The 23,505-nt window shown below is 41.0% G+C and overlaps 1 protein-coding gene across 1 annotated transcript in view; it reads right to left on the bottom strand.

The window, feature by feature from the left end:
- Positions 1-23,505, bottom strand: part of LOC132870700 (NACHT, LRR and PYD domains-containing protein 12-like) — a 108,982-nt gene that overhangs the window by 26,615 nt on the left and 58,862 nt on the right. The window contains exons 10-14 of the mRNA XM_060904500.1: positions 22,806-22,979; positions 18,364-18,537; positions 16,188-16,361; positions 12,819-13,007; positions 12,187-12,360 (exon numbers count right to left, since the gene is read on the bottom strand). Coding sequence (XP_060760483.1) covers positions 12,187-12,360; positions 12,819-13,007; positions 16,188-16,361; positions 18,364-18,537; positions 22,806-22,979 — 885 coding nt within the window. The remainder of the gene's footprint in view (positions 1-12,186; positions 12,361-12,818; positions 13,008-16,187; positions 16,362-18,363; positions 18,538-22,805; positions 22,980-23,505) is intronic.

Raw genomic sequence — 23,505 nt, forward strand, 5'->3', positions numbered from 1 at the left:
GAGAGACCATGAACTTTAATCAGAGAGAGAGAGAGACTGAATCTCAGATGGTTCTCTACTAGACTTATAGTGCACTACACAGGGGCAATAAACTTGTTTCTCCAGAGTCTACAGAGTGCATGTATAGAACACTATAGATTTATATTATTGTAGAATCAGAGAAGTAAACAATGATTATTCCAAATAAATCCTACAAACATTCAGCCACTCGTTCTTGAGACAGCATGCAAACAAAAATTGCAGGAAAAATAGACACAAAACCCGAAAACATACCGGTTTCACCCCTCAGTGTCGGAGGGATAAAAATGTCAGTGTAATTTATGATGATGTTCGTTTGTCTCATTACTTTTTATCCCTCAAAAAAGAGGGAGCACATATAAACAGTGCTGTAATTTCAACACCAGTCACCCAATCTGGTTGCAAGTTTCCTAAAAATAAAGCTGAAGGACTGCACTTTGAGCTCATCTTCATTATTTAATTTCATCAACAATAAACTGTGAAGGACAACAACAATAACAGTTTAAAAAAAAACCCACAGTAATTATCTATATCCACGTCAGGGCTGGATTTAGGGGGGTCCTGGGATCTCATCTCATCTCATTATCTCTAGCCACTTTATCCTGTCCAACAGGGTTGCAGGCAAGCTGGAGCCTATCCCAGCTGACTACGGGCGAAAGGCGGGGTACACCCTGGACAAGTCGCCAGGTCATCACAGGGCTGACACATAGACACAGACAACCATTCACACCTACGGTCAATTTAGAGTCACCAGTTAACCTAACCTGCATGTCTTTGGACTGTGGGGGAAACCGGAGCACCCGGAGGAAACCCACGCGGACACGGGGAGAACATGCAAACTCCACACAGAAAGGCCCTCGCCGGCCACGGGGCTCGAACCCGGACCTTCTTGCTGTGAGGCGACAGCGCTAACCACTACACCACCGTGCCGCCCAGGTCCTGGGATGAAGTTGAAAAAAATAATAACTTTGAAGCTCGACATTCCACACTATCCCTAAAAATTTCATGCAACCAGAAAGAAAAGTTAAAAATAATAATGTGTAACCGGGTCAAGATATTGGCATGTTTCTATACATAATGTCCTGTGCTAGTCTTAATGGTTGATGTCTCCTTTAAGAGACGTAGAACTACAATGATGTAATTTTGTAGTAAGGAGAGATAAGTTATAGGAGTGGACAGAGACAAACGAAGCCGCGAAACCTGACCAAGACACCGCTGTTGGAATGGAGGCAGATGCACTCTAATTTTCCTTCTAAGTCGACGTATTTGCCTAAAGAAATGGTGCAGTAGTGTGTTTTATGTCTTTAATGATGACAGAAGCGTAAATCAGAATTTTCTTTCGAAGGATGTGTATGGATGGCGAATGATTTACCAACATGTGCTCAATTAACTAGCCGAGTGTACATGCAGTCAGGGTAAAGCTCATTTGCAGTTTTTGTTTTCATATGCCTACTGGCTATTAACTTGTCATACCCACACTCAGTTTTTGACATGTATTTGTCATTGTAATAGCGTGTCTTTATTTTTTTTAGACTAAAGTATTGAGGTGTAGAGAACGTGCATGCCATGCAATAGCCTGTGCAGTATTACTCTCAGTGGTGAACATGAGATTACAACTAGACAAGGGAAAGGTGGGATTGTATGTGGTGTATTAATATGGTCTTTGTGATTTGTTTGTTATTTTAGTATCACCACTACCGTTTTGCGTGTATAATTTAAACTCACATGGTATTATTATTATTTTTGTTTTTGAAATCTTAACTGCTTTTGGCAGGGAACTCGCCGGAGTATAGATTTTGTTTTTTGGGTTTTTTTTGGTCTTTTCGATGTTAACCTCCTGCACTTGTTTTGGATGGTGTTCTGATTTTCATTTTGTATCAGTGTTGGTAACTTGCCAGCGCCCCATAACGATCCCACAATTCCTTGCGCGCTCCACCCGGATGTGACGTAAAGTGCTTTAACTGTATCGAGAGCGCCTCGATTCACCCTCTCATGTTCTGACTACTGGAATGGTCGGAAGGACTGTAGGCACGCTCGCTACAGTGTTTAGACTAACCGCTATTGTCTGAGAACAGCCTGTTCAAATTAGTTTCGGCCGAACTTTTGAACGACCCGCTAGGTTTCAGTGATCTAGTGGTTTTGATTCTAAACCTTTGCAAAGTTTAACTACAGTTAAGTAGTTTTCCACGCTAAGAGGCATTTGCAGACAGCTTCGCTCCTCTCAGCCTTTTTCTCGTCGACGCATCACCGGAGGTTTCTCCCGAAGCACCGTGGACCAGCTAGGCCTCCATCTCCCTGCTTCGTTTAGCCGCGGTTGGACGCAACTCGCCGCTAACCTCCTCTCCTCGGACCCTCATCGCGGACATCGGAGAACGAACTTCCATCGCATTGAGTAGGCACTTAATAATAATAATAATAATAATACATTTTATTTATATTGCCCTTTACATCCAAAGATCTCAAAGGGCTACAGGTTAAAAAGAGAAATTAGAATCTAAGAAGAGAAACTACTAAAAAGAGAAACTACTAAAAAGAGAAGCTACTAAAAAGTGAGACTAAAAGTTTTATTAAAAAGAAATGTCTTTAAATGTCTTTTAAAACAGTCAGTGGACTGTGGTGCCCTCAGGGTGTCAGGGAGGGCATTCCACAGCCTAGGTGCAGCAGTGCAGAAGGCCCTGTCTCCCATTGTCCTCAGCCTGGTTCTAGGGATCTGGAGAGAGTTTGAGTGAGTGGAGCGGAGGGAGCGTGGTGCGCTATGTGGGAGAAGAAGTTCTTTGAGGTGGGGGGGGCATGTCCATGGATACATTGGTGTGTGAGGAGGGAAACTTTGTATTGGATGCGGGCAGAGACAGGAAGCCAATGAAGTGAATGGAGGATAGGGGTGATGTGCTCGTATTTGCGCACTCTCATCAGGATCCTGGCTGCAGAGTTTTGGATGTATTGCAACCTCTGCAGGCTCTTGCTAGGGATCCCAATGAGAAGTGCATTACAGTAGTCCAGTCTGGAAGAGATAAAGGCATGAACTAGCTTTTCAGCATCTGAGAAGGAGAGAATGGGGCGGAGTTTGGAGATATTTCTGAGGTGGTAGAAGGAGGTCTTACAGAGGTGGTTTATGTGGGATTCAAAGGTAAGTTGGGGGTCCATTTTCACACCAAGATTGGTGACTACAGATGAGAGGGGAATGTTGGAGCCAGAGAAGTCAATGCTGAGTATAGGTGATGATTGAATCTGGTGAGGAGTGCCAACCAGGATGGCTTCAGTTTTGGCGCTATTGAGTTGGAGAAAATTTTGCCCCATCCATGCCTTAATCTCCTCCAGACAGATGGTGAGTTGGGACGGGGCTAGTTGTGATGAGGAGGGTGGAGTTGCATGTTTGACATCGACATAGAGCTGTATGTCATCAGCGTAGCAGTGGAATGAAAAACCATGATGACTGATGACCTGACCAAGGGGAATAAGGTAAAGAATGAAGAGAATAGGGCCCAGGACTGACCCTTGGGGAACACCACAGGTGACTGTGTGAGGGTTTGAGGTGGAGTGGCCCATGGAGATGTACTCTGTCCGGTTAGTGAGGTATGACTGAAACCAACTGAGCACAGTGCCAGAGATTCCGATGGTAAGGTTGAGTCTGTTTAGTAGGATGTTGTGATCAACTGTGTCAAATGTGGCGGATAGGTCCAGGAGGACGAGGAGAGATGGAGAACCAACGTCAGATGACATCAGGAGATCATTTGTGACTCTTACAAGGGCAGTTTCTGTGCTGTGGGCGGAGCGAAAGCCGGATTGGAATTTTTCGTAGAGGTTGTTAAGTTTTAGATGGTTTTGAAGATAGGTGGCCACTGCTTTCTCAAGCACTTTAGATATGAAGGGGAGATTGGAAATAGGCCTATAATTTGAAAGGACCTCTGGGTCAAGAGTGGGCTTTTTAAGGAGTGGTTTGATAATGGCTCTTTTTAAAGCGGAAGGGACGAAACCAGCTTGGAGAGAGTGATTGATAACAGAAGTAATCAGTGGCATGAGGGCAGTGCTATGGGTTTTTACCAGGGAGGATGGGAGAGGGTCCAGAGCACAGGTGGAGGGTTTCATCTTCATGATGATGTGCTGCACTTCTTCTGACGTGACCAGGGGAAAGCAATGGAGGGGTTGGGTAATGGCACATATTAGGGGTGTAGTATCTGTAAAGGGACCAGGAAGGGAAGAACGGATGCGTGCAATTTTGGAGGTGAAAAAGTCCATGAGGAGATTGCACTGTTCTTCTGTTGCACCGGTAGATGGTGAAGATTTAGGCTTGAGAAGGTGGTTGTGGAGAATAGCTGTTTTGAGTTTCCAGGGCTATTTCTGATGACATCGGAGTAAAAAAATGACCTTGCCTCTTTGAGAGAAGTTGAATATTGCTGTTTGTGCTTCCGATATTCCTGCTTGTGTACAGTGAGGCCAGAGGCCTTGCAGCACCGCTCAAGGACGCGCCCTGCTGCCTTCATTTTCCGAAGCTCGTCCGTAAACCAAGGAGCTGAGCATGAGAAGGTAACTGTTCTGGTTTTGACGGGGGCATGCTGGTCCAGCAGGTTGCTCAGGTGGCTGTTATAGTAGTCAACTGCTTCGTCAACGAATGAAAAATGTGAGGAGAGGTGCTGAAAGTCTGCTGCCAAGTGTTCGTGATTAATGTTTTTGAGGTTTCTGAAGCGGATATTTCGTTTGGGATTTAAAAAACCAGATGAGGACTGCAAATCCAAAGAAATAACTTTGTGATCAGAGATGCCTAGGTCATACACCTGCAGATTGTCGAGAGGGGCAGAGTTTGTGATGACCAGGTCCAAGGTGTGCCCCCTGCTGTGCGTGGGGACATCAACGAGTTGCTTTAAATTGAAGCAGTCCAGTAATTGCAGAAATTCAGCAGCAAAACGACAGGAGGGAGTGTCAACATGAATGTTCATGTCACCAAGGATGACAACATCAGCAGCAGAGGTGCAAAAAGTAGTGAGGAGACTGGACATCTCGGGGATGAAGGAGGGGTTAGGTTTGGGTGGTCTGTAGACAAGGAGGAACAGCACAGGGGAAGGGGGCTTACATTTAAAAGCAAGACATTCAAATGAGGTAAGTACAGGTAGTGGTTGTAGGGATAACTCCAGATCACTGCGATGGAAGACTGACAGGCCACCACCGCGCCCTGAGCTACGGGCTTTCTGGAGGTAGCTATATCCCAAGGGACAGCTCTCATTTAAAATGAAAAAATTGTCAGGTTGGTGCCAGGTCTCAGTAATGCACATCAAATCAAGACAATTTTCCAGTATGTGGTCGTAGATGAGGCAAGATTTGTTTGTTATTGATTGGGCATTTAAAAGTTCAATTTTAATGCTAGATGGGACAGCAAGTCTTTGTAGTGGCCGTAGTAGACTGAAATCCACTCCACATTTTTGATCTGTGTCCCGGAGAGGTGTTGCCATGGCAACGCCTACACTACTTGTCCAGTAGGAGAGAGCGTTCTGATGACGTGTCTGAGGAGCGACAGTTCACGTGGCTGACCAGAGAGCCGGGACAGCAGAGTTTGTCTGTGAGTAGAGGAACTTTCTACGGGAACTTCTGTGGATATAACGCGGGCGGCGAAGAAGACCAAGTTCTTTTATCACAGATAAGCATGATGGAGTAGAAAAACTTCTGAGATTCACCAACTGCTCGAAGGAATAACTCAGCATAGTAGCAACGGCGGCGTGGCAGACGGTGCACTGCAAGTTGTTTTTAGCCGCCTAGCTAACCGAAAGGCTACACAGTCCTCCGGCTATGTGGCGGCGATGGCAATGGGTTACAAGTCTTGCCAGATGCACTTCTCACGGGCAGGGGCGAGCAAAGGCCTGAAACCCAGGCCAGGACCAGAGAGGAGACATTCCAGCCGCCACGGCGACGCAGATCCCAGGAGTCCCTTCACGATGTTGTGCAAGCAGCAGCAGGTAACTTGACGTTAACGTTGAGCAGCCAGGACTCAATAACAGCAACCTCACTATCCAACAGGTCCGACTGGTCAGTAACACGAACAGTAAAAATGTATTTAACAGACTCAACGTTAGTATGTTCTGTTAAACTATAAGCGCATGAAGCCGTTTAACTCAGAGATAGGAGAAGCGGCGAACAGACAGCGCCAGCGTCCTCTCCTCGTTGTTTAGTCTTGGGCAAATTTTAGTAATTTGTAGCTTATTCAGATGGTTGTTAGGGTCATGTTTTAAGCTTTGAGCTGTTTAGCATACCCGCTCAGACACGGAAGGTTTTTTTTTTATTGTTTGTTTTGGTTCTGTTTTTCTTTGAACTTGTATCTGTATTTTCTTGTATTTTCTTTGAACAGGGTATCTTGCATGTTTATGTCTTTCCTTAACTCCATTGCTAGCTTCCCTATCTGATTAGCAGCGCAGCGACAAGTTTGTTATTTTAATCCCCGAGGCTGGACCGCTACAAGGCCTAGTCCTCTCCATCCAACACCTATTACTCATCCCCTCTCTCTATCTCTCCCTCGCGTTGAGTTCTTTGCCTAGATAGTCTGTTGGAAATTGTTAAGCACAGTGTTTGGATCCAGCTGTAACGTGGCCAGATTCTCATTAGCAACTCATTGCTAGCTACCTCAGGGTGATACGCGAGCTGGTAGGCTTGTGTTCTCGACTAGGCCTGCAGGCGCCATATTCCCCGACGCCATTTTGGTACCTCCCTCATTGAGCTACCTGTGATACGTCACCTAGTTTACGACATCTAGGCATTGACCGCCATTTTGCTTAAGCATTGCTAGAGTGGCTAGTCGTTAGCATCTGCCCACAGATACACGCACACACACACCTACACACACATCGGCTTTCCCTAGACACGCACACACACACACACGCACACACAAGGGATTCTCTTTTCCTATCTCTCTCTTTCTCTCTCTCTCCCCCTCTCTCCTGCCCCAAACCTATGGCCCAGGTGTAATTGTTCCATTGTTGTGCCTTGTTATTACCTTTGCCCGACATTGAATGTATTTTGTGAGATTCTTATTAGTGAGTAGTAGACAAATAAAAGCTAATCAAATTTAATTACATTTTACTTGTTCCTGTTGTTTATTCACAAGGTCAACTATTTAGAACTCCTTTTTCCTTCAAATTTAGCTTTTGTATACAACTGGGTTTCCCATCTAATGCAGAGCTACCATTAATCTTGAATGTAACCATCCACGGTGAATATTAAGATTAATAATTTAAAATTTTGAGACTGAGCTTTAATTATAAATTGATTAATTCAATTATCAATTACATAATTTATAATTTAATTAATCCCAATTCCACCTACAATCAGCAATGTTATTGGTATGGTGAGAATTGTTTTCAGTACTACATAGTGCGCAAGAATAGAGGTAAACTTTATTTCATTTGGTCCTAAGACTACTCTAAGAAGTAGAGAGCACCACTGTATAATCTTTTCAGTTCATTCAATTTTGTATCATAAATCTAAAAAGCCTTGTATAAAATCTATCAGATAAAACCCCCAAATTCTATTTGTTGGTTTGTTGTGTTTATTTTATTCCCCGCCAACAAACCAATGGAACTTTGTAATGTTTTTCTGTTGCACTTGTTTTTACAGTACAATTCGAGCCACGCTGCCTGTTAAAAGCCTCGATATCTCAGAAACTAATGCAGATACAAGCCTGGAATTTTACACACTATTTATTGGGAATAGTGACTTCATTCAAAAATATGAAGCAAATCTGAGATGGTCAGTTGGAAACCTTTTTTTTCCCCTCTGATTATTCATTTTAATTAAAATTCAGACACACTGCAGTCGGATCAAGTCCCGTTTTGTGCTGCAGCTTCTCACATACGTCCATCTGACCCAAAGACCCTATGACAAATCATCCGTGTGCAGTGAAAAGAAACAATCTTCCTCCTCAGGACATTGATGATGAACCTAAAACCTCTGCTTCAGTCTCACTATCAGAGAATGTGTCTTCATTATCGAAGCACGCGGTGCGAGGAGTTTGCCATCATCAACATGAAAACATGGCGCAAGTCGAGTGGAAGTCCGATGTCACGAAAATTGATAAGGGGGTGAAAAATCCATGGCGATGGGCCTGGTTAGAGAAAATAATCGATAAAACACAACTTCGTACTGTGATTGAGAAAGTAAACAAGCCAGGATTTGCCCTTTGCAAGATTTGTCGGAAGGAAATTAACTATGGGAAGCGTGGGTCAGTCGCTCTCGATGATCATGTGTCCGGAGCCAAACACAAACAACTTGTCCACATCCAGAAAACCAACTATGCTTTACCAGGTACGTATTTAATATTATCGTGATTATTTAGAAAATTAAATATATTTTGTTGCAATTCCTACTCGTATTTTTCGTATTATGTGTCATGAAATCCAAAAGCAATTTTTTTCTCTTAGGTTATAAAATTAATATCAGTAATTAAAAATGTAAACGTACAAGTCTGTAACGATGTATAATTTGAGAATTACCTAGATTTTAGGAATATATGCAACCTACTAATTTAATTGCAGTGACATATTGAACCTTGATCTTGTAAGTATTTTTACGTGTGTGGATCTGAATTCCTAATCCATTTATCACATGCCACTGGCCTATTTCTAACTCGCCTAATTTTATAATAATGAGGGATATTTGTATTGGAAATGTGTGAACTTGGTATGTTGGTGATCGGTGGACATGGTGATGGGACTGTATTTTATTTTTAAGAAGGGCCAATGTCAGTGATTACAAAGTTTGTCTATTGATTAAATATACATTTATTTAAATTTTTTAGTTGATCATGAACTTCCACTCTGAAAAAATATACGGAGCTTTTTCTACCTTCCCCAATTGTGTTCAACGTTCTGTAATTTAAATTTGTTGACATCCGCAATGACCGATTATCTGTTTATCGTGATATCACGGCTTCATATTAAAAATAAAAATATTTCCCAATTGTAAACAAAATTGCAAAACCAGATTGCACTGGGTGATGATCAATATTCAAATGATTTTTTATTCAAACTCTTAATTCTGACATTGGCCCTTACCGGTACTTACATTTGGTGATGGTTGTGCTTTTTCTCATTATAATTTAATATATTTCAGTTTTACTTACAATAACAATGTCTTTCATCTGATAATGTAACAGATTTTTTTTCTTTAATACAATGAAAATATTTTCCCATATCGACACTCATTTATGATGAAATAGTGTGTGTAGTAAACAGTAATTTAAATCTGTCATATATGTATATAATTTGATGCCAAAAAGTAGTTATAAAAATAACTTTCAATTTAGTATTGTAATAAACCTTATTTGGGATGGGTGTATTTAATATACTGGTATCATTTATTTATTAATAATTTTGTTCACAATGGTTACACCCTTGCCATCCATTCAAAATAGATCTTTATATGATAATGTTTCCAGTTTTTGTAAATATTTATTAGATACTCTTTTTTTTTTTTTACAATTCTCTTGTTGCGAAAAATGTTACTTTTTCTATATATCTTCATTGTATTTCAGATAAATACACATAATCCACAAAGTACAATATTAGAGCAGTATTATATGAATACTTGTTCCAAACCTCAAGTCGTGTTATTATGTTTGCATATTAAAGTCCTTGTAAAAAATACATTTGTCCACCCAAAGTGACAAATAATGTATGTCCTCAAATTATTATCATCAATAGAGAACATCGCTGTTTTGTATGTATGTTATGTAATACAAAATATATGTGTTTGTTGTTTACTTAGTTTCCAGCCAATTCATTGCTTGCTGTCGACTAATTTTTTTTTTTTTATTTCCAAGGTCAGCAAAAGATGTTTGATATCTTCAAACGACAGAATCCTTTGGGACAGGACAACAGCAGTAAGGAAGCGCAACCTGAACCATCTATCGAAGCACTGACACCAGTTAGGGATCGAGTACACAATGCTGAAGCTATGATGCTGTCCTTTGCAGCTGAGAATTCCATGTCATTTTCCCAAGTGCCAAAGCTGATATCCCTTGCCAAGGCTTTATTTTCTGACAAGTCGGCCCTGGACCAGTTGGCTATGGACAGGACTTCGGCCTCGTACAGGATGACTCATGGTCTAGCCCTCACGTACAAGGAATCTCTTCTCAAGGATTTGAGAACCTACAAGTTTTCCTTAAATATAGATGAAGCAACCAGCTCAAATAATAAGCGTGTTCTGGCAGTACTTGTAAGCTACTTTTCAGATAAAGATCAGAAGGTTGTGGTTCACCATTTGGACTCTATTTCAGTAGTGAAAGTTGACAGTCAGATGCTGTTTGAAGCTGTTGACATGTTGTTCACCTCCCACAACATTCCTTGAACAAATTTGATGTCGGTGTTGATGGACTCTTGTGCCGTTATGAGAGGGTCCAAGAAGGGATTAGAGAAACTCCTCAAGAAGAAAGCTCATATTCTTGACATCGATGGAGACGCGTGTCACCACGCCCACAACGCAGCTAAGAGATTCTGCCAGCCATTCGACTACCACGTTGAGGGACTCATGAGTGACCTTCATTCTGACTTCAAATGGTCCGTTGATCATAGAGAAGCATTACAGATGATCTGCTCGATTCTGGGGAATGTCAAGTATACTGTTCCGGAGCGGTACATCCCCCACAGATGGCTGTCTGTGTATGATGTTTGTGTGGACACTATGCGGCTTCTCGATGCATACACACTCTTCTTCTTCCCTTTCTTGCCTAAAACGGAGACGGTCAACTACAGGGAGATTGCAGATGACATCTACCAGAAGCATGGAGTGAGCGGCGAGAACAAGACTGCAGTGGAGGCCCTGCTCCAGCCAATTTTGAAGAAGAACATGACAGCCGAGGGGCGAGAGCGGAAGGAGCGCATCCTGGAGAAGTTGTTCTACCGCAGGACCAAGACGTGTCTCATCATGCAGGTAGGTTAAATGGTTGTTTGCAGACTTTGTGACTCGTGTATGTTTATGAATTATTATTGTGGATATATATCTAAGTTCAATTTCATTAACCATATGGATATCTCATTATTGCATACAAGTTTCTCTATGCCTAAGCCCTTAAAATACAATATTTAATTTGTAACCCAACTTTTATTGATCTTACAATTACAACTTAAATAATATGAAGCTAGTTGGTAGTACTTTGTTGCATTTTAATATCTTTATTTGCAGTTGTACATAGCAGTCCTGGGGCAGCTGAAGAGGTACGTGGTGATGTTCCAGGCGAAGGACACCATGGTTGACAAGCTGCACGATGAACAGGTCCAGCTGGCCACCAGGTTCCTGTCCAACTTCATCAAACCAGAGGCTCTGAAGGGACTGACGCCAAAGAAGCTTGTGAACTTCATTGTCTCTGATCCAGTCAACCACTTGCCATTGAGTGACATGTTTGTTGGCCGGAAGACAAGGGGACTTCTATCAAGGTATGGCAAGGACAAGACTGTGTTACAGTTCTTGGAGACGGCCAAGGAGGCCTTTGTCAGCTGCAGCACTGCCATCCTCACCAAGATGCCCATCAACAACCCTGTTCTCAAGGTCATGTCAGCCCTGGACCCTGTTGTGAGACAGCACAGCACCACCCAACACCACCTCAACCAACTCCCGTCCCTCGTCACCAACATCACATGTGAGGAAGACTTGGACGACTTCGACATGGAAGTAAGGGCCTACACAGTTGATGAAAACCTGCCTGGACCACTAGCCTGTGGTGATGAAAAGTTGGACCTGTGGTGGGCCAGGGTTCACAACACTGGACGTTACCCCCTCTTGACCTCTGTTGTTAAGGGCGTTATTTCATGCTTTCATGGCCCAATGGTTGAAGGCAGTTTCAGCATTATGGGCGACGTCCTTGACGACTCCTCAGCAAACATGCGGATGGAGTGCAATTCAAACTGTTAAATACGAGTTGATGGCGAGAGGCCAGACATCTGTGGAAATGTTTTACAACAAGGACCCCAAACATGCTAAGGTCAACCCCTTGTTGTGTCTCAATCTGCAGAGGGCATACAGACGGAGCCAGGAGTGTAAAGAAGCCAGACACATGCTCACATGCCTGAATGTGAACGACCTCACAAAAAAATCGGATTTCACAAAAAAATCGGAATTGAGCATTAAGCCTTGCAGTGTGAACGTAGCGTTACTGAGGAGCAGGTCATGTGACTCTCAGAGAGATGATCTTACCCCAGTGTCTCCAGTTTACAGTGAGGATTCTCCAGTACAGCACAGAGACGCTTCACTCCTGAGTCTCCCAGATTATTATTAGTCAGATCCAGTTGTCTCAGGTGTGAGGGGTTTGATCTCAGAGCTGAACTCAGAGCAGCACAGCCTTCATCTGAGGCACCACAACCACGCAACCTGCAGAGACACAATGACACACACTTCATCAACAGATTTTCATCTTGGTGTAATAGTGGTTGTGAAGATGATGTCTCTCATGTTGGACTGTCTCTATTCTCTTCACCAATCACAAGCTATTATTAATAATGACTCAAACGTTACCACTGTTACTGACATGAAGTTTACTCGAGGTGCAAATGATTCAGCAAAAAGTCAATAATTTAAAGGTTTAAGTGAAGAGTCAGGTTTTGTAGAATTTATCTCTGCTTGACTGGATTTTTAATGCTCACATATTTAACTGTAAAGACACTTAATTATTTCTTTAAAGTAAAAGTGATTCTGAGGAGAAATGATCATTTCATGACTATTTGTTCTGCAAGTTTTACTTTTACAGAAAGTTTTAATTGATAACACTGTATACAACTATTAATTGCTGCTTTAGTGAGTTATTGTGACTCTCAGAGAGATGATCTTACCCCAGTGTCTCCACTTTACAGTGAGGATTCTCCAGTACAGCACAGAGACGCTTCACTCCTGAGTCTTCTAGTTTATTCCCAGTCAGATCCAGTGTCTTCACAGTCAGACGCAGTTCTCTCAGACTGGAGGTTTCTGAGTTGAGCACTGAGACCAGAGCTTCAGCGCTTCTCCCTTTAATTCTATCACAACTGATCCTGAAGGAAATAAAATAATACATAATAAACTCACACAAATTATCAAACAGGTCCTCAAATCTTTCACTGCACCATTTCATTTTCATAAATGACCAAAGTACAAACTCTGAGTCGACAATACACTGAAATGCTGTAACAGTAATTCACAGTTTGAGCTGTTCGGATTTGAGTTTTCTGCTGCGCACATCATCACTGACACATGGGATACGAGTACATACATGTTTTACATCCATACAGTATCTGTAGCTGCTTATCCTGTACAGCAGGGGTCACCAAACTTTTTTCTCTGGGGGCCACATTGTCGTTCCTGACTGTGACGGGGGCCGGGGTCGGGTCAGCTATATAACAGAATTGTATGACTCAGACAAATATGACCACCAGCAGGCCTCATTGTGTAGTAGAGATTACTAGCCTGGCACAGCCATCCCCACTACTATATCCCCACTACTATATCCCCACTACTATATCCACACTACTATATCCCCACTTGATTCCTGGCACATATTTGTTTATCTTTACTAGTGGTTTGCAAAAGTAGTAATCGAGTCTTCATGCTTTGTTTTAATTTGAAATACCACAGATATTCCATTTATTTATTTTCTAATAAAAATAACATCAAAGCTGTCAAGGTAAGAAACATCTGCCTAGTTGAGGTGATTGACACTGGCAAAGGTGAGTGGAAAATTATAAACTGTAGGTAGGCCTGTTGATATTATTAATAATAATAATAATAATACGTACAGTAAAAAAAAAAGCACACTCTAGGTTAAGTTCAAAGCATTTTTTTTTTTATAAAAAATGTGCATCTTCAGTTTACAAAACAGAACATTAGCTGCCTTCTCGATATTTTAATAGTAGGGTACTGCTGTAAACAAACAGTGAGGAAACAAATTGATCTTCAGTTAACAAAACAGAACATTAACTGCTTTCTCAATATTTTAATAGTAGGGTACTGCCATGAACAAACAGTGAGGAAGCAAGGAAGTTTGACTACTGATCGAACTGCCTCTGGGGACTGTTGTTGCCCGACTAGCAGCATAGCGCATATGCTTTTCCCCTTTCGAGTGAGCGTCAAGGGCTTTACAGCCCATTGTTGTTAACTTGATGTCTTTCCGACATACCTTACATCTCGCTTCATATTCTGAAGTTGCTGTTGTTAGCCAACTTTTGTATTTTGGCTCCTCAAGCCATTTGTTACTAAACTTACACTTCCCCATCTCCGTTCATGTTCAAGTTCAACCACTTCTTCCTCGTCTGTTCTACTCTCAATGGTTCTACTACCAGTGTTGGGCACGTTACTTTCAAAAAGTAATTAGTTATAGTTACTTTTCCCAAAAAGTAACTGAGTTAGTAACGGAGTTACTTTGTCATAAAAGTAACTAATTACCAGAGAAAGTAATTATTCCGTTACATTTTGTTCCCCCTCAAAAAAAAAAAAAATCAAATTCAATTAGTGTAATCATAATAAAAGTGAATGTTAAATGTGTTTAATGACTGAAATGGACACTTAACAGAACCAATTAGTAACGTTATCTACACTATATTAATATTTTTGTGGGACAATGTGAGATAAGACATCTATCAAATGTAATATATTTCTGTAGTTATTAAAATTGTTACTAATTACTGGCCACTGACGAGGACAAACGCTTTGTTCCTCGACATAATGTGCATTGCACGTAAACACTTTTGCCTTTTATTTCAAGTAATGAAAAGTCCTGGCTGTATTTCCAGTGTGAAAGCGCAGTGCTGGGCTGACCGCTCGCCATCGCTGGGTCTTCCGATTGAAAGAGCGCGCAGTAGTGCAGTAGGCGTGGCCTACCTACGTATGTTGTCCAAATCTACTCTGATTGGCTTACTGTGCCGTTGTCTCGCGTCTCCCCGCCCCACACGAAAGTAGAGTAAAGCAAGGCTGAACGAGCAGCGTGCCAGATGAGAACAGCTTTAATAAAGTAACGCATAGTATTTTATTGTAAGTAATGGGAACGGCGTTATAACGATGTAAAATTAATTAGTTAGATTACTCGTTACTAAAAAAAAGTAACGCCGTTAGTAACGCCGTTTATTTCTAACGCCGTTATTCCCATCACTGTCTACTACATGGATAAAAGAACACACTGCCCCCAGTGGCGTGGTTCCTGCGCTATTAGAACTAGTGCTAGACACACAACGGCTCTTGTGCTACTTGTTCAGCATCTTGATAACAAACGACGCTGGTTGAATAAATAACGTTAGCGCGGAAAAAAAAAATCCAGACATATGTTTTTTTTTTCATTTACTGTAGGCTACCCGGATGAAATTTAATACCTCCCATGTGAAATTTAATACCATAGCTCAAAAAATAGCGAAATATAATGCTTTTTAAGACTTTAAAAAACACATATTAAAAATAAGACTTTTTAAGGATCCGCGGAGACCCTGGTTTTGGATGGTGCTCTGATTTTCATTTTGTATCAGCACTGTTATTGGTAAAGTATAAACATATGGTGAGAATTGTTTTCAGTACTACATAGTGCACAAGAATAGAGGTAAACTTTATTTCATTTGGTCCTAAGACTACTCTAAGAAGTAGAGAGCACCACTGTATAATCTTTTCAGTTCATTCAATTTTGTATCATAAATCTAAAACGCCTTGTATAAAATCTATCAGATAAAAACCCAAAATTCTATTTGTTGGTTTGTTGTGTTTATTTTATTCCCCGCCAACAAATCAATGGATCTTTGTAATGTTTTTCTGTTGCACTTGTTTTTACAGTACAATTCGAGCCACGCTGCCGTTAAAAGCCTCGATATCTCAGAAACTAATGCAGATACAAGCCTGGAATTTTACACACTATTTATTGGGAATAGTGACTTTATTCAAAAATATGAAGCAAATCTGAGATGTTCAGTTGGAAACCTTTTTTTTCCCTCTGATGATTATTCATTTTAATTAATTAAAAAAAAAATTCAGACACACTGCAGTCGGATCAAATCCCGTTTTGTGCTCCAGCTTCTCACATACGTCCATCTGACCCAAAGACTCTGTGACAAATCATCAGTGTGCAGTGAAAAGAAACAATCTTCCTCCTCAGGACATTGATGATGAACCTAAAACCTCTGCTTCAGTCTCACTATCAGAGAATGTGTCTTACTGAGGAGCAGGTCATGTGACTCTCAGAGAGATGATCTTACCCCAGTGTCTCCAGTTTACAGTGAGGATTCTCCAGTACAGCACAGAGACGCTTCACTCCTGAGTCTCCCAGATTATTATTAGTCAGATCCAGGTGTCTCAGGTGTGAGGGGTTTGATCTCAGAGCTGAACTCAGAGCGGCACAGCCGTCATCTGAGACACCACAATCACACAACCTGCAGAGACACAATGACACACACTTCATCAACAGATTTCCATCTTGGTGTAATAGTGGTTGTGAAGATGATGTCTCTCATGTTGGACTGTCTCTATTCTCTTCACCAATCACAAGCTATTATTAATAATGACTCAAACGTTACCACTGTTACTGACATTAAGTTTACTCGAGGTGCAAATGATTCAGCAAAGAGTCAATAATTTAAAGGTTTAAGTGAAGAGTCAGGTTTTGGAGAATTTATCTCTGCTTGACTGGATTTTTAATGCGAACATATTTAAACTACTATACACACTACTATATCAACACTTGATTCCTGGCACATATTTGTTTATCTTTACTAGTGGTTTGCAAAAGTAGTAATCGAGTCTTCACGCTTTGTTTTAATTTGAAATACCACAGATATTCCATTTATTTATTTTCTAATAAAAATAACATCAAAGCTGTCAAGGTAAGAAACATCTGCCTAGTTGAGGTGATTGACACTGGCAAAGGTGAGTGGAAAATTATAAACTGTAGGTAGGCCTGTTGATATTATTAATAATAATAATAATAATAATAATAATAATAATAATAATAATAGTGTGCAGCACTTAATAAAGGTCAAATAAATAGGCCTATAAAATAAATACATAAAAAAGTGAAATTATAATAATATATGAGCAATAGATCACAGCAGTTGTGCTGTGTCCTGCACGTCATTGCTCTCATCCATGGCTAAAGCAAAAAACTCGAATTCTGATGTTTTCTCATTCAGCTGGTCAGACACGTTGTCCCCCAAATCTTCGGGTCGCCTGGTCATAGTAGGTGCAGAGAGACTCACCGCGTTGACCGCATCCTTCTTGTCGGGACACACCTCCTCAGCCCCAGCAAGCATGCATACTTTAACAAAGTCCCCATCAGTAAATGGCTTTCCATGGGTAGCTAGTAGGTGAGCTACCTTATAGCTAGCTCGGACAGCAGCCTGGTTGATCTGGGTTTGGCGAAGGAATACATTCTGTTGTGCAGCCACTCCGCATTTCATCCTCCAAATCCTGTCTTCTCTTGTTTGCCCTCGCAAACTAGCATAATCTTCGTGGCGGGTTTCGTAGTGACGACGCAGATTATGTTCTTTGAAAACCGACACACTTTCTTTACATACAAGACAAACTGCACGGTCCTTACACTGAACGAAAAAATAATCGGTGGTCCACTGTTCTTTAAAAACTCTGCACTCTCTGTCAGCTTTTCGCTGACCGCTAGCCATTTTGCTGTCCTGAACACTGACAGTTCTCTGAGCGTGCGCTGCCTGTCACTGCTTGATCGCGAGCATATGACGAAAATTCGGAAAATATGAATAGTTCATTTTATAACTAAATATCAATTTTAATTGATAAAATCAACAAAATACAAGATGCAGACATGTTATTATTTGCCAAAAAGCAATTTAAAAAAATAGGCCATGACCACTTTTGGGGATTGCCTCATAGGGCCGGTTCAAGTGGTGGGGGGCAGAGGGGCTGGGGGGCCGGTCAAAGGTGGGTGGCGGGCCGAAGTCGGCCCGTGGGCCGTAGTTTGATGACCCCTGCTGTACAGGGTCACACACAAGCTGGATCCTATCCCAGTTGACTATGGGCGAGAGGAGGGGTTCACCCTGGACAATTCACCAGGTCACCACAGGACTGACAGACACAACCAACCATTCACACTCACATTCACACCTACGGTCAATTTAGAACCATCCAAACCTGCATGTCTTTGGACTGTGGGGGAAACCGGAGCACCTGAAGGAAACCCACACAGACATGGGGAGAACATGCAAACTCCGCACAGAACGGCCCTCGTCAGCCGCTGGGTTAAAACCCAGAACCTTCTTGCTGTGAGGCGACAGTGCTAAACACTACACCACCGTGCCACCCGCATGTTTTACTTTTACAGAAAATTTTAATTGATAAACAACACTGTATACAACTATTCACTGCTGCTTTGGTGAGTTATTGTGACTCTCAGAGAGATGATCTTACCTCATTGTCTCCAGTTTACAGTGAGGATTCTCCAGTACAGCACAGAGACGCTTCACTCCTGAGTCTCCCAGATTATTATGAGTCAGATCCAGTTGTCTCAGGTGTGAGGGGTTTGATCTCAGAGCTGAACTCAGAGCAGCACAGCCTTCATCTGAGACACCACAACCCCACAACCTGCAGAGACACAATGACACACACTTCATCAACAGATTTTCATCTTGGTGTAATTCTTACTTTAAAGATGATGAGTGTAAAATTAATTTTATCATTGAGAATGTCATGAGGATTTAATATCACCTGTTTATTCTCATTAACAGTGTAATTAATAATGATAATACTGAGTGTTATATTGAGTTTCTCTCCTCTGTTGTGTGTGATATGAAACCATCAGCAGCTGAAGCTGAACAGAGAACAGCAGAGAGACCATCAACTTTAATCAGAGAGAGAGAGAGAGAGAGACTGAATCTCAGATGGTTCTCTACTAGACTTATAGTGCACTACACAGGGGCAATAAACTTGTTTCTCCAGAGTCTACAGAGTGCATTTATAGAACACTATAGATTTATATTATTGTAGAATCAGAGAAGTAAACAATGATTATTCCATATAAATCCTACAAACATTCAGCCACTCGTTCTTGAGACAGCATGCAAACAAAAATTGCAGGAAAAATGGACAGAAAACCAGAAAACATACGGGTTTCACCCCTCAGTGTCGGAGGAATAAAAATGTCAGTGTAATTTATGACCATGTTCGTTTGTCTAATTACTTTTTATCCCTCAAAAAAGAGGGAGCACATATAAACAGTGCTGTAATTTCAACACCAGTCACCCAATCTGGTTGCAAGTTTCCTAAAAATAAAGCTCAAGGACTGCACTTTGAGCTCATCTTCATTATTTAATTTAATCAACAACATATTGTGGAGGACAACAACAATAACAGTTTAAAAAAAAACACAGTAATTATCTATATCCACGTCAGGGCTGGATTTAGGGGGGTCCTGGGATCTCATCTCATTATCTCTAGCCGCTTTATCCTGTTCTACAGGGTCGCAGGCAAGCTGGAGCCTATCCCAGCTGACTACGGGCGAAAGGCGGGGTACACCCTGGACAAGTCACCAGGTCATCACAGAATAGAATAGAATATAGAATAGAATAGAATAGAATATGTAGAATAGAATATTCAGTGCAGGATCACCTTCGGCGGTATAAAAGCAGCACAGCAGCTCAGAGGAAAGCGCTTCAGGGGGTCATCAACACTGCCCAAAAGATTGTTGGCTGCCCTCTCCCCACACTGGAAGAACTTCACCGCTTGCGGTGTTTGAAAAAAGCCCAGAACATTATAAAAGACACTTCACACCCTGGCTATCCCCTGTTTGAACTGATGCCCTCAGGCAAGCGGTACAGAGCAATCAGGGCAAGGACAAATAGATTTAAGAACAGTTTCTATCCCACTGCAGTCACCTGCCTTAATGCTGCTAGAAACTAAGGAACTCTGCTTACATACAGAGAATCTGTTTACATGATGTCTGATGTCTGAATTGTGTGAATGAGGCAACTGGAACTGTGTAGGTATGTGTGAGTGTGTGGTCTGTGTGTCTTGGGCTTATGCCACTGTTTATTGCTTTTTACCCTATTATTTTACCCTATTTATTGACTCTTTGCACTGACTGGATAGCACTTTCAATTTCGTTGTACTTGTGGCAATGACAATAAAGACATATTCTATATTCTATATTCTATTCACACAGAAAGGCCCTTGCCAGCCACGGGGCTCAAACCCGGACCTTCTTGCTGTGAGGCGATAGCGCTAACCACTACACCACCGTGCCACCCGGGTCCTGGGATGAAGTTGAAAAAAAAAAAACTGTGAAGCTCGACATTCCACACTATCCCTAAAAATTTCATGCAACCAGAAAGAAAAGTTAAAAATAATAATGTGTAACCGGGTCAAGATATTGGCATGTTTCTATACATAATGTCCTGTGCTAGTCTTAATGGTTGATGTCTCCTTTAAGAGACGTAGAACTACAATGACGTAATTTTGTAGTAAGGAGAGATGAGTTATGGGAGTGGACAGAGACAAACGAAGCCGCGAAACCTGACCAAGACACCGCTGTTGGAATGGAGGCAAATGCACTCTAATATTCCTTGTAAGTCGACGTATTTGCCTAAAGAAATGGTGCAGTAGTGTGTTTTATGTCCTTAATGATGACAGAAGCGTAAATCAGAATTTTCTTTAGAAGGATGTGTATGGATGGCCAATGATTTACCAACATGTGCTCAATTAGCTCGCCGAGTGTACATGCAGTCAGGGTAAAGCTCATTTGCAGTTTTTGTTTATATACATACTGGCTATTAACTTGTCATACCCACACTCAGTTTTTGACATTGTAATAGCGTGTCTTTATTTTTTTAGACTAAAGTATTGAGGTGTAGAGAACGTGCATGCCATGCAATAGCCTGTGCAGTAAGTATTACTCTCAGTGGTGAACATGAGATTACAACTAGACAAGGGAAAGGTGGGATTGTATGTGGTGTATTAATATGGTCTTTGTGATTTGGTTATTTTAGTATCACCACTACCGTTTTGCGTGTATAATTTAAACTCACATGGTATTATTATTATTTTTGTTTTTGAAATCTTAACTGCTTTTGGCAGGGAACTCGCCGCAGTATAGATTTTGTTTTTTGGGTTTTTTGGTCTTTTTGATGTTAACCTCCTGCACTTGTTTTCAGGGTCTCTGCACATTTCTGACAAGCAAAAATAATACTTTTTAAGACCACTGAGTATAAAAAATAAGACCACTACCGCGGAACAAATACGTACAGTAAAAAAAAAAGCACACTCTAGGTTAAGTTCAAAGCATTTTTTTTTTATAAAAAAAATGTGCATCTTCAGTTTACAAAACAGAACATTAGCTGCCTTCTCGATATTTTAATAGTAGGGTACTGCTGTAAACAAACAGTGAGGAAACAAATTGATCTTCAGTTAACAAAACAGAACATTAACTGCTTTCTCAATATTTTAATAGTAGGGTACTGCCATGAACAAACAGTGAGGAAGCAAGGAAGTTTGACTACTGATCGAACTGCCTCTGGGGACTGTTGTTGCCCGACTAGCAGCATAGCGCATATGCTTTTCCCCTTTCGAGTGAGCGTCAAGGGCTTTACAGCCCATTGTTGTTAACTTGATGTCTTTCCGACATACCTTACATCTCGCTTCATATTCTGAAGTTGCTGTTGTTAGCCAACTTTTGTATTTTGGCTCCTCAAGCCACTTGTTACTAAACTTACACTTCCCCATCTCCGTTCATGTTCAAGTTCAACCACTTCTTCCTCGTCTGCTCTACTCTCAATGGTTCTACATGGGTAAAAGAACACACTGCCCCCAGTGGCGTGGTTCCTGCGCTATTAGAACTAGTGCTAGACACACAACGGCTCTTGTGCTACTTGTTCAGCATCTTGATAACAAACGACGCTGGTTGAATAAAGAACGTTAGCGCGGAAAAAAAAATCCAGACATATGTTTTTTTTTTCATTTACTGTAGGCTACCCGGATGAAATTTAATACCTCCCATGTGAAATTTAATACCATAGCTCAAAAAATAGCGAAATATAATGCTTTTTAAGACCTTAAAAAACACATATTAAAAATAAGACTTTTTAAGGATCCGCGGAGACCCTGGTTTTGGATGGTGCTCTGATTTTCATTTTGTATCAGCACTGATATTCGTAAAGTATAAACATATGGTGAGAATTGTTTTCAGTACTACATAGTGCACAAGAATAGAGGTAAACTTTATTTCATTTGGTCCTAAGACTACTCTAAGAAGTAGAGAGCACCACTGTATAATCTTTTCAGTTCATTCAATTTTGTATCATAAATCTAAAAAGCCTTGTATAAAATCTATCAGATAAAAACCCAAAATTCTATTTGTTGGTTTGTTGTGTTTATTTTATTCCTCGCCAACAAATCAATGGATCTTTGTAATGTTTTTCTGTTGCACTTGTTTTTACAGTACAATTCGAGCCACGCTGCCTGTTAAAAGCCTCGATATCTCAGAAACTAATGCAGATACAAGCCTGGAATTTTACACACTATTTATTGGGAATAGTGACTTCATTCAAAAATATGAAGCAAATCTGAGATGTTCAGTTGGAAACCTTTTTTTTCCCTCTGATGATTATTCATTTTAATTAATTTAAAAAAAAAATTCAGACACACTGCAGTCGGATCAAATCCCATTTTGTGCTGCAGCTTCTCACATATGTCCATCTGACCCAAAGACTCTGTGACAAATCATCAGTGTGCAGTGAAAAGAAACAATCTTCTTCCTCAGGACATTGATGATGAACCTAAAACCTCTGCTTCAGTCTCACTATTAGAGAATGTGTCTTACTGAGGAGCAGGTCATGTGACTCTCAGAGAGATGATCTTACCCCAGTGTCTCCAGTTTACAGTGAGGATTCTCCAGTACAGCACAGAGACGCTTCACTCCTGAGTCTCCCAGATTATTATGAGTCAGATCCAGGTGTCTCAGGTGTGAGGGGTTTGATCTCAGAGCTGAACTCAGAGCGGCACAGCCTTCATCTGAGACACCACAACCCCACAACCTGCAGAGACACAATGACACACACTTCATCAACAGATTTTCATCTTGGTGTAATAGTGGTTGTGAAGATGATGTCTCTCATGTTGGACTGTCTCTATTCTCTTCACCAATCACAAGCTATTATTAATAATGACTCAAACATTACCACTGTTACTGACATTAAGTTTACTCGAGGTGCAAATGATTCAGCAAAAAGTCAATAATTTAAAAGGTTTAAGTGAAGAGTCAGGTTTTGGAGAATTTATCTCTGCTTGACTGGATTTTTAATGCTCACATATTTAACTGTAAAGACACTTAATTATTTCTTTAAAGTAAAAGTGATTCTGAGGAGAAATGATCACTTCATGACTTATATATTTGTTCTTCATGTTTTACTTTTACAGAAAATTTTAATTGATAACACTGTATACAACTATTAACTGCTGCTTTAGTGAGTTATTGTGACTCTCAGAGAGATGATCTTACCTCAGTGTCTCCACTTTACAGTGAGGATTCTCCAGTAGAGCACAGAGACGCTTCACTCCTGA

The sequence above is a fragment of the Neoarius graeffei genome, chromosome 22, assembly GCF_027579695.1.
Source record: "Neoarius graeffei isolate fNeoGra1 chromosome 22, fNeoGra1.pri, whole genome shotgun sequence".
NCBI classification, from domain to species: domain Eukaryota; kingdom Metazoa; phylum Chordata; class Actinopteri; order Siluriformes; family Ariidae; genus Neoarius; species Neoarius graeffei.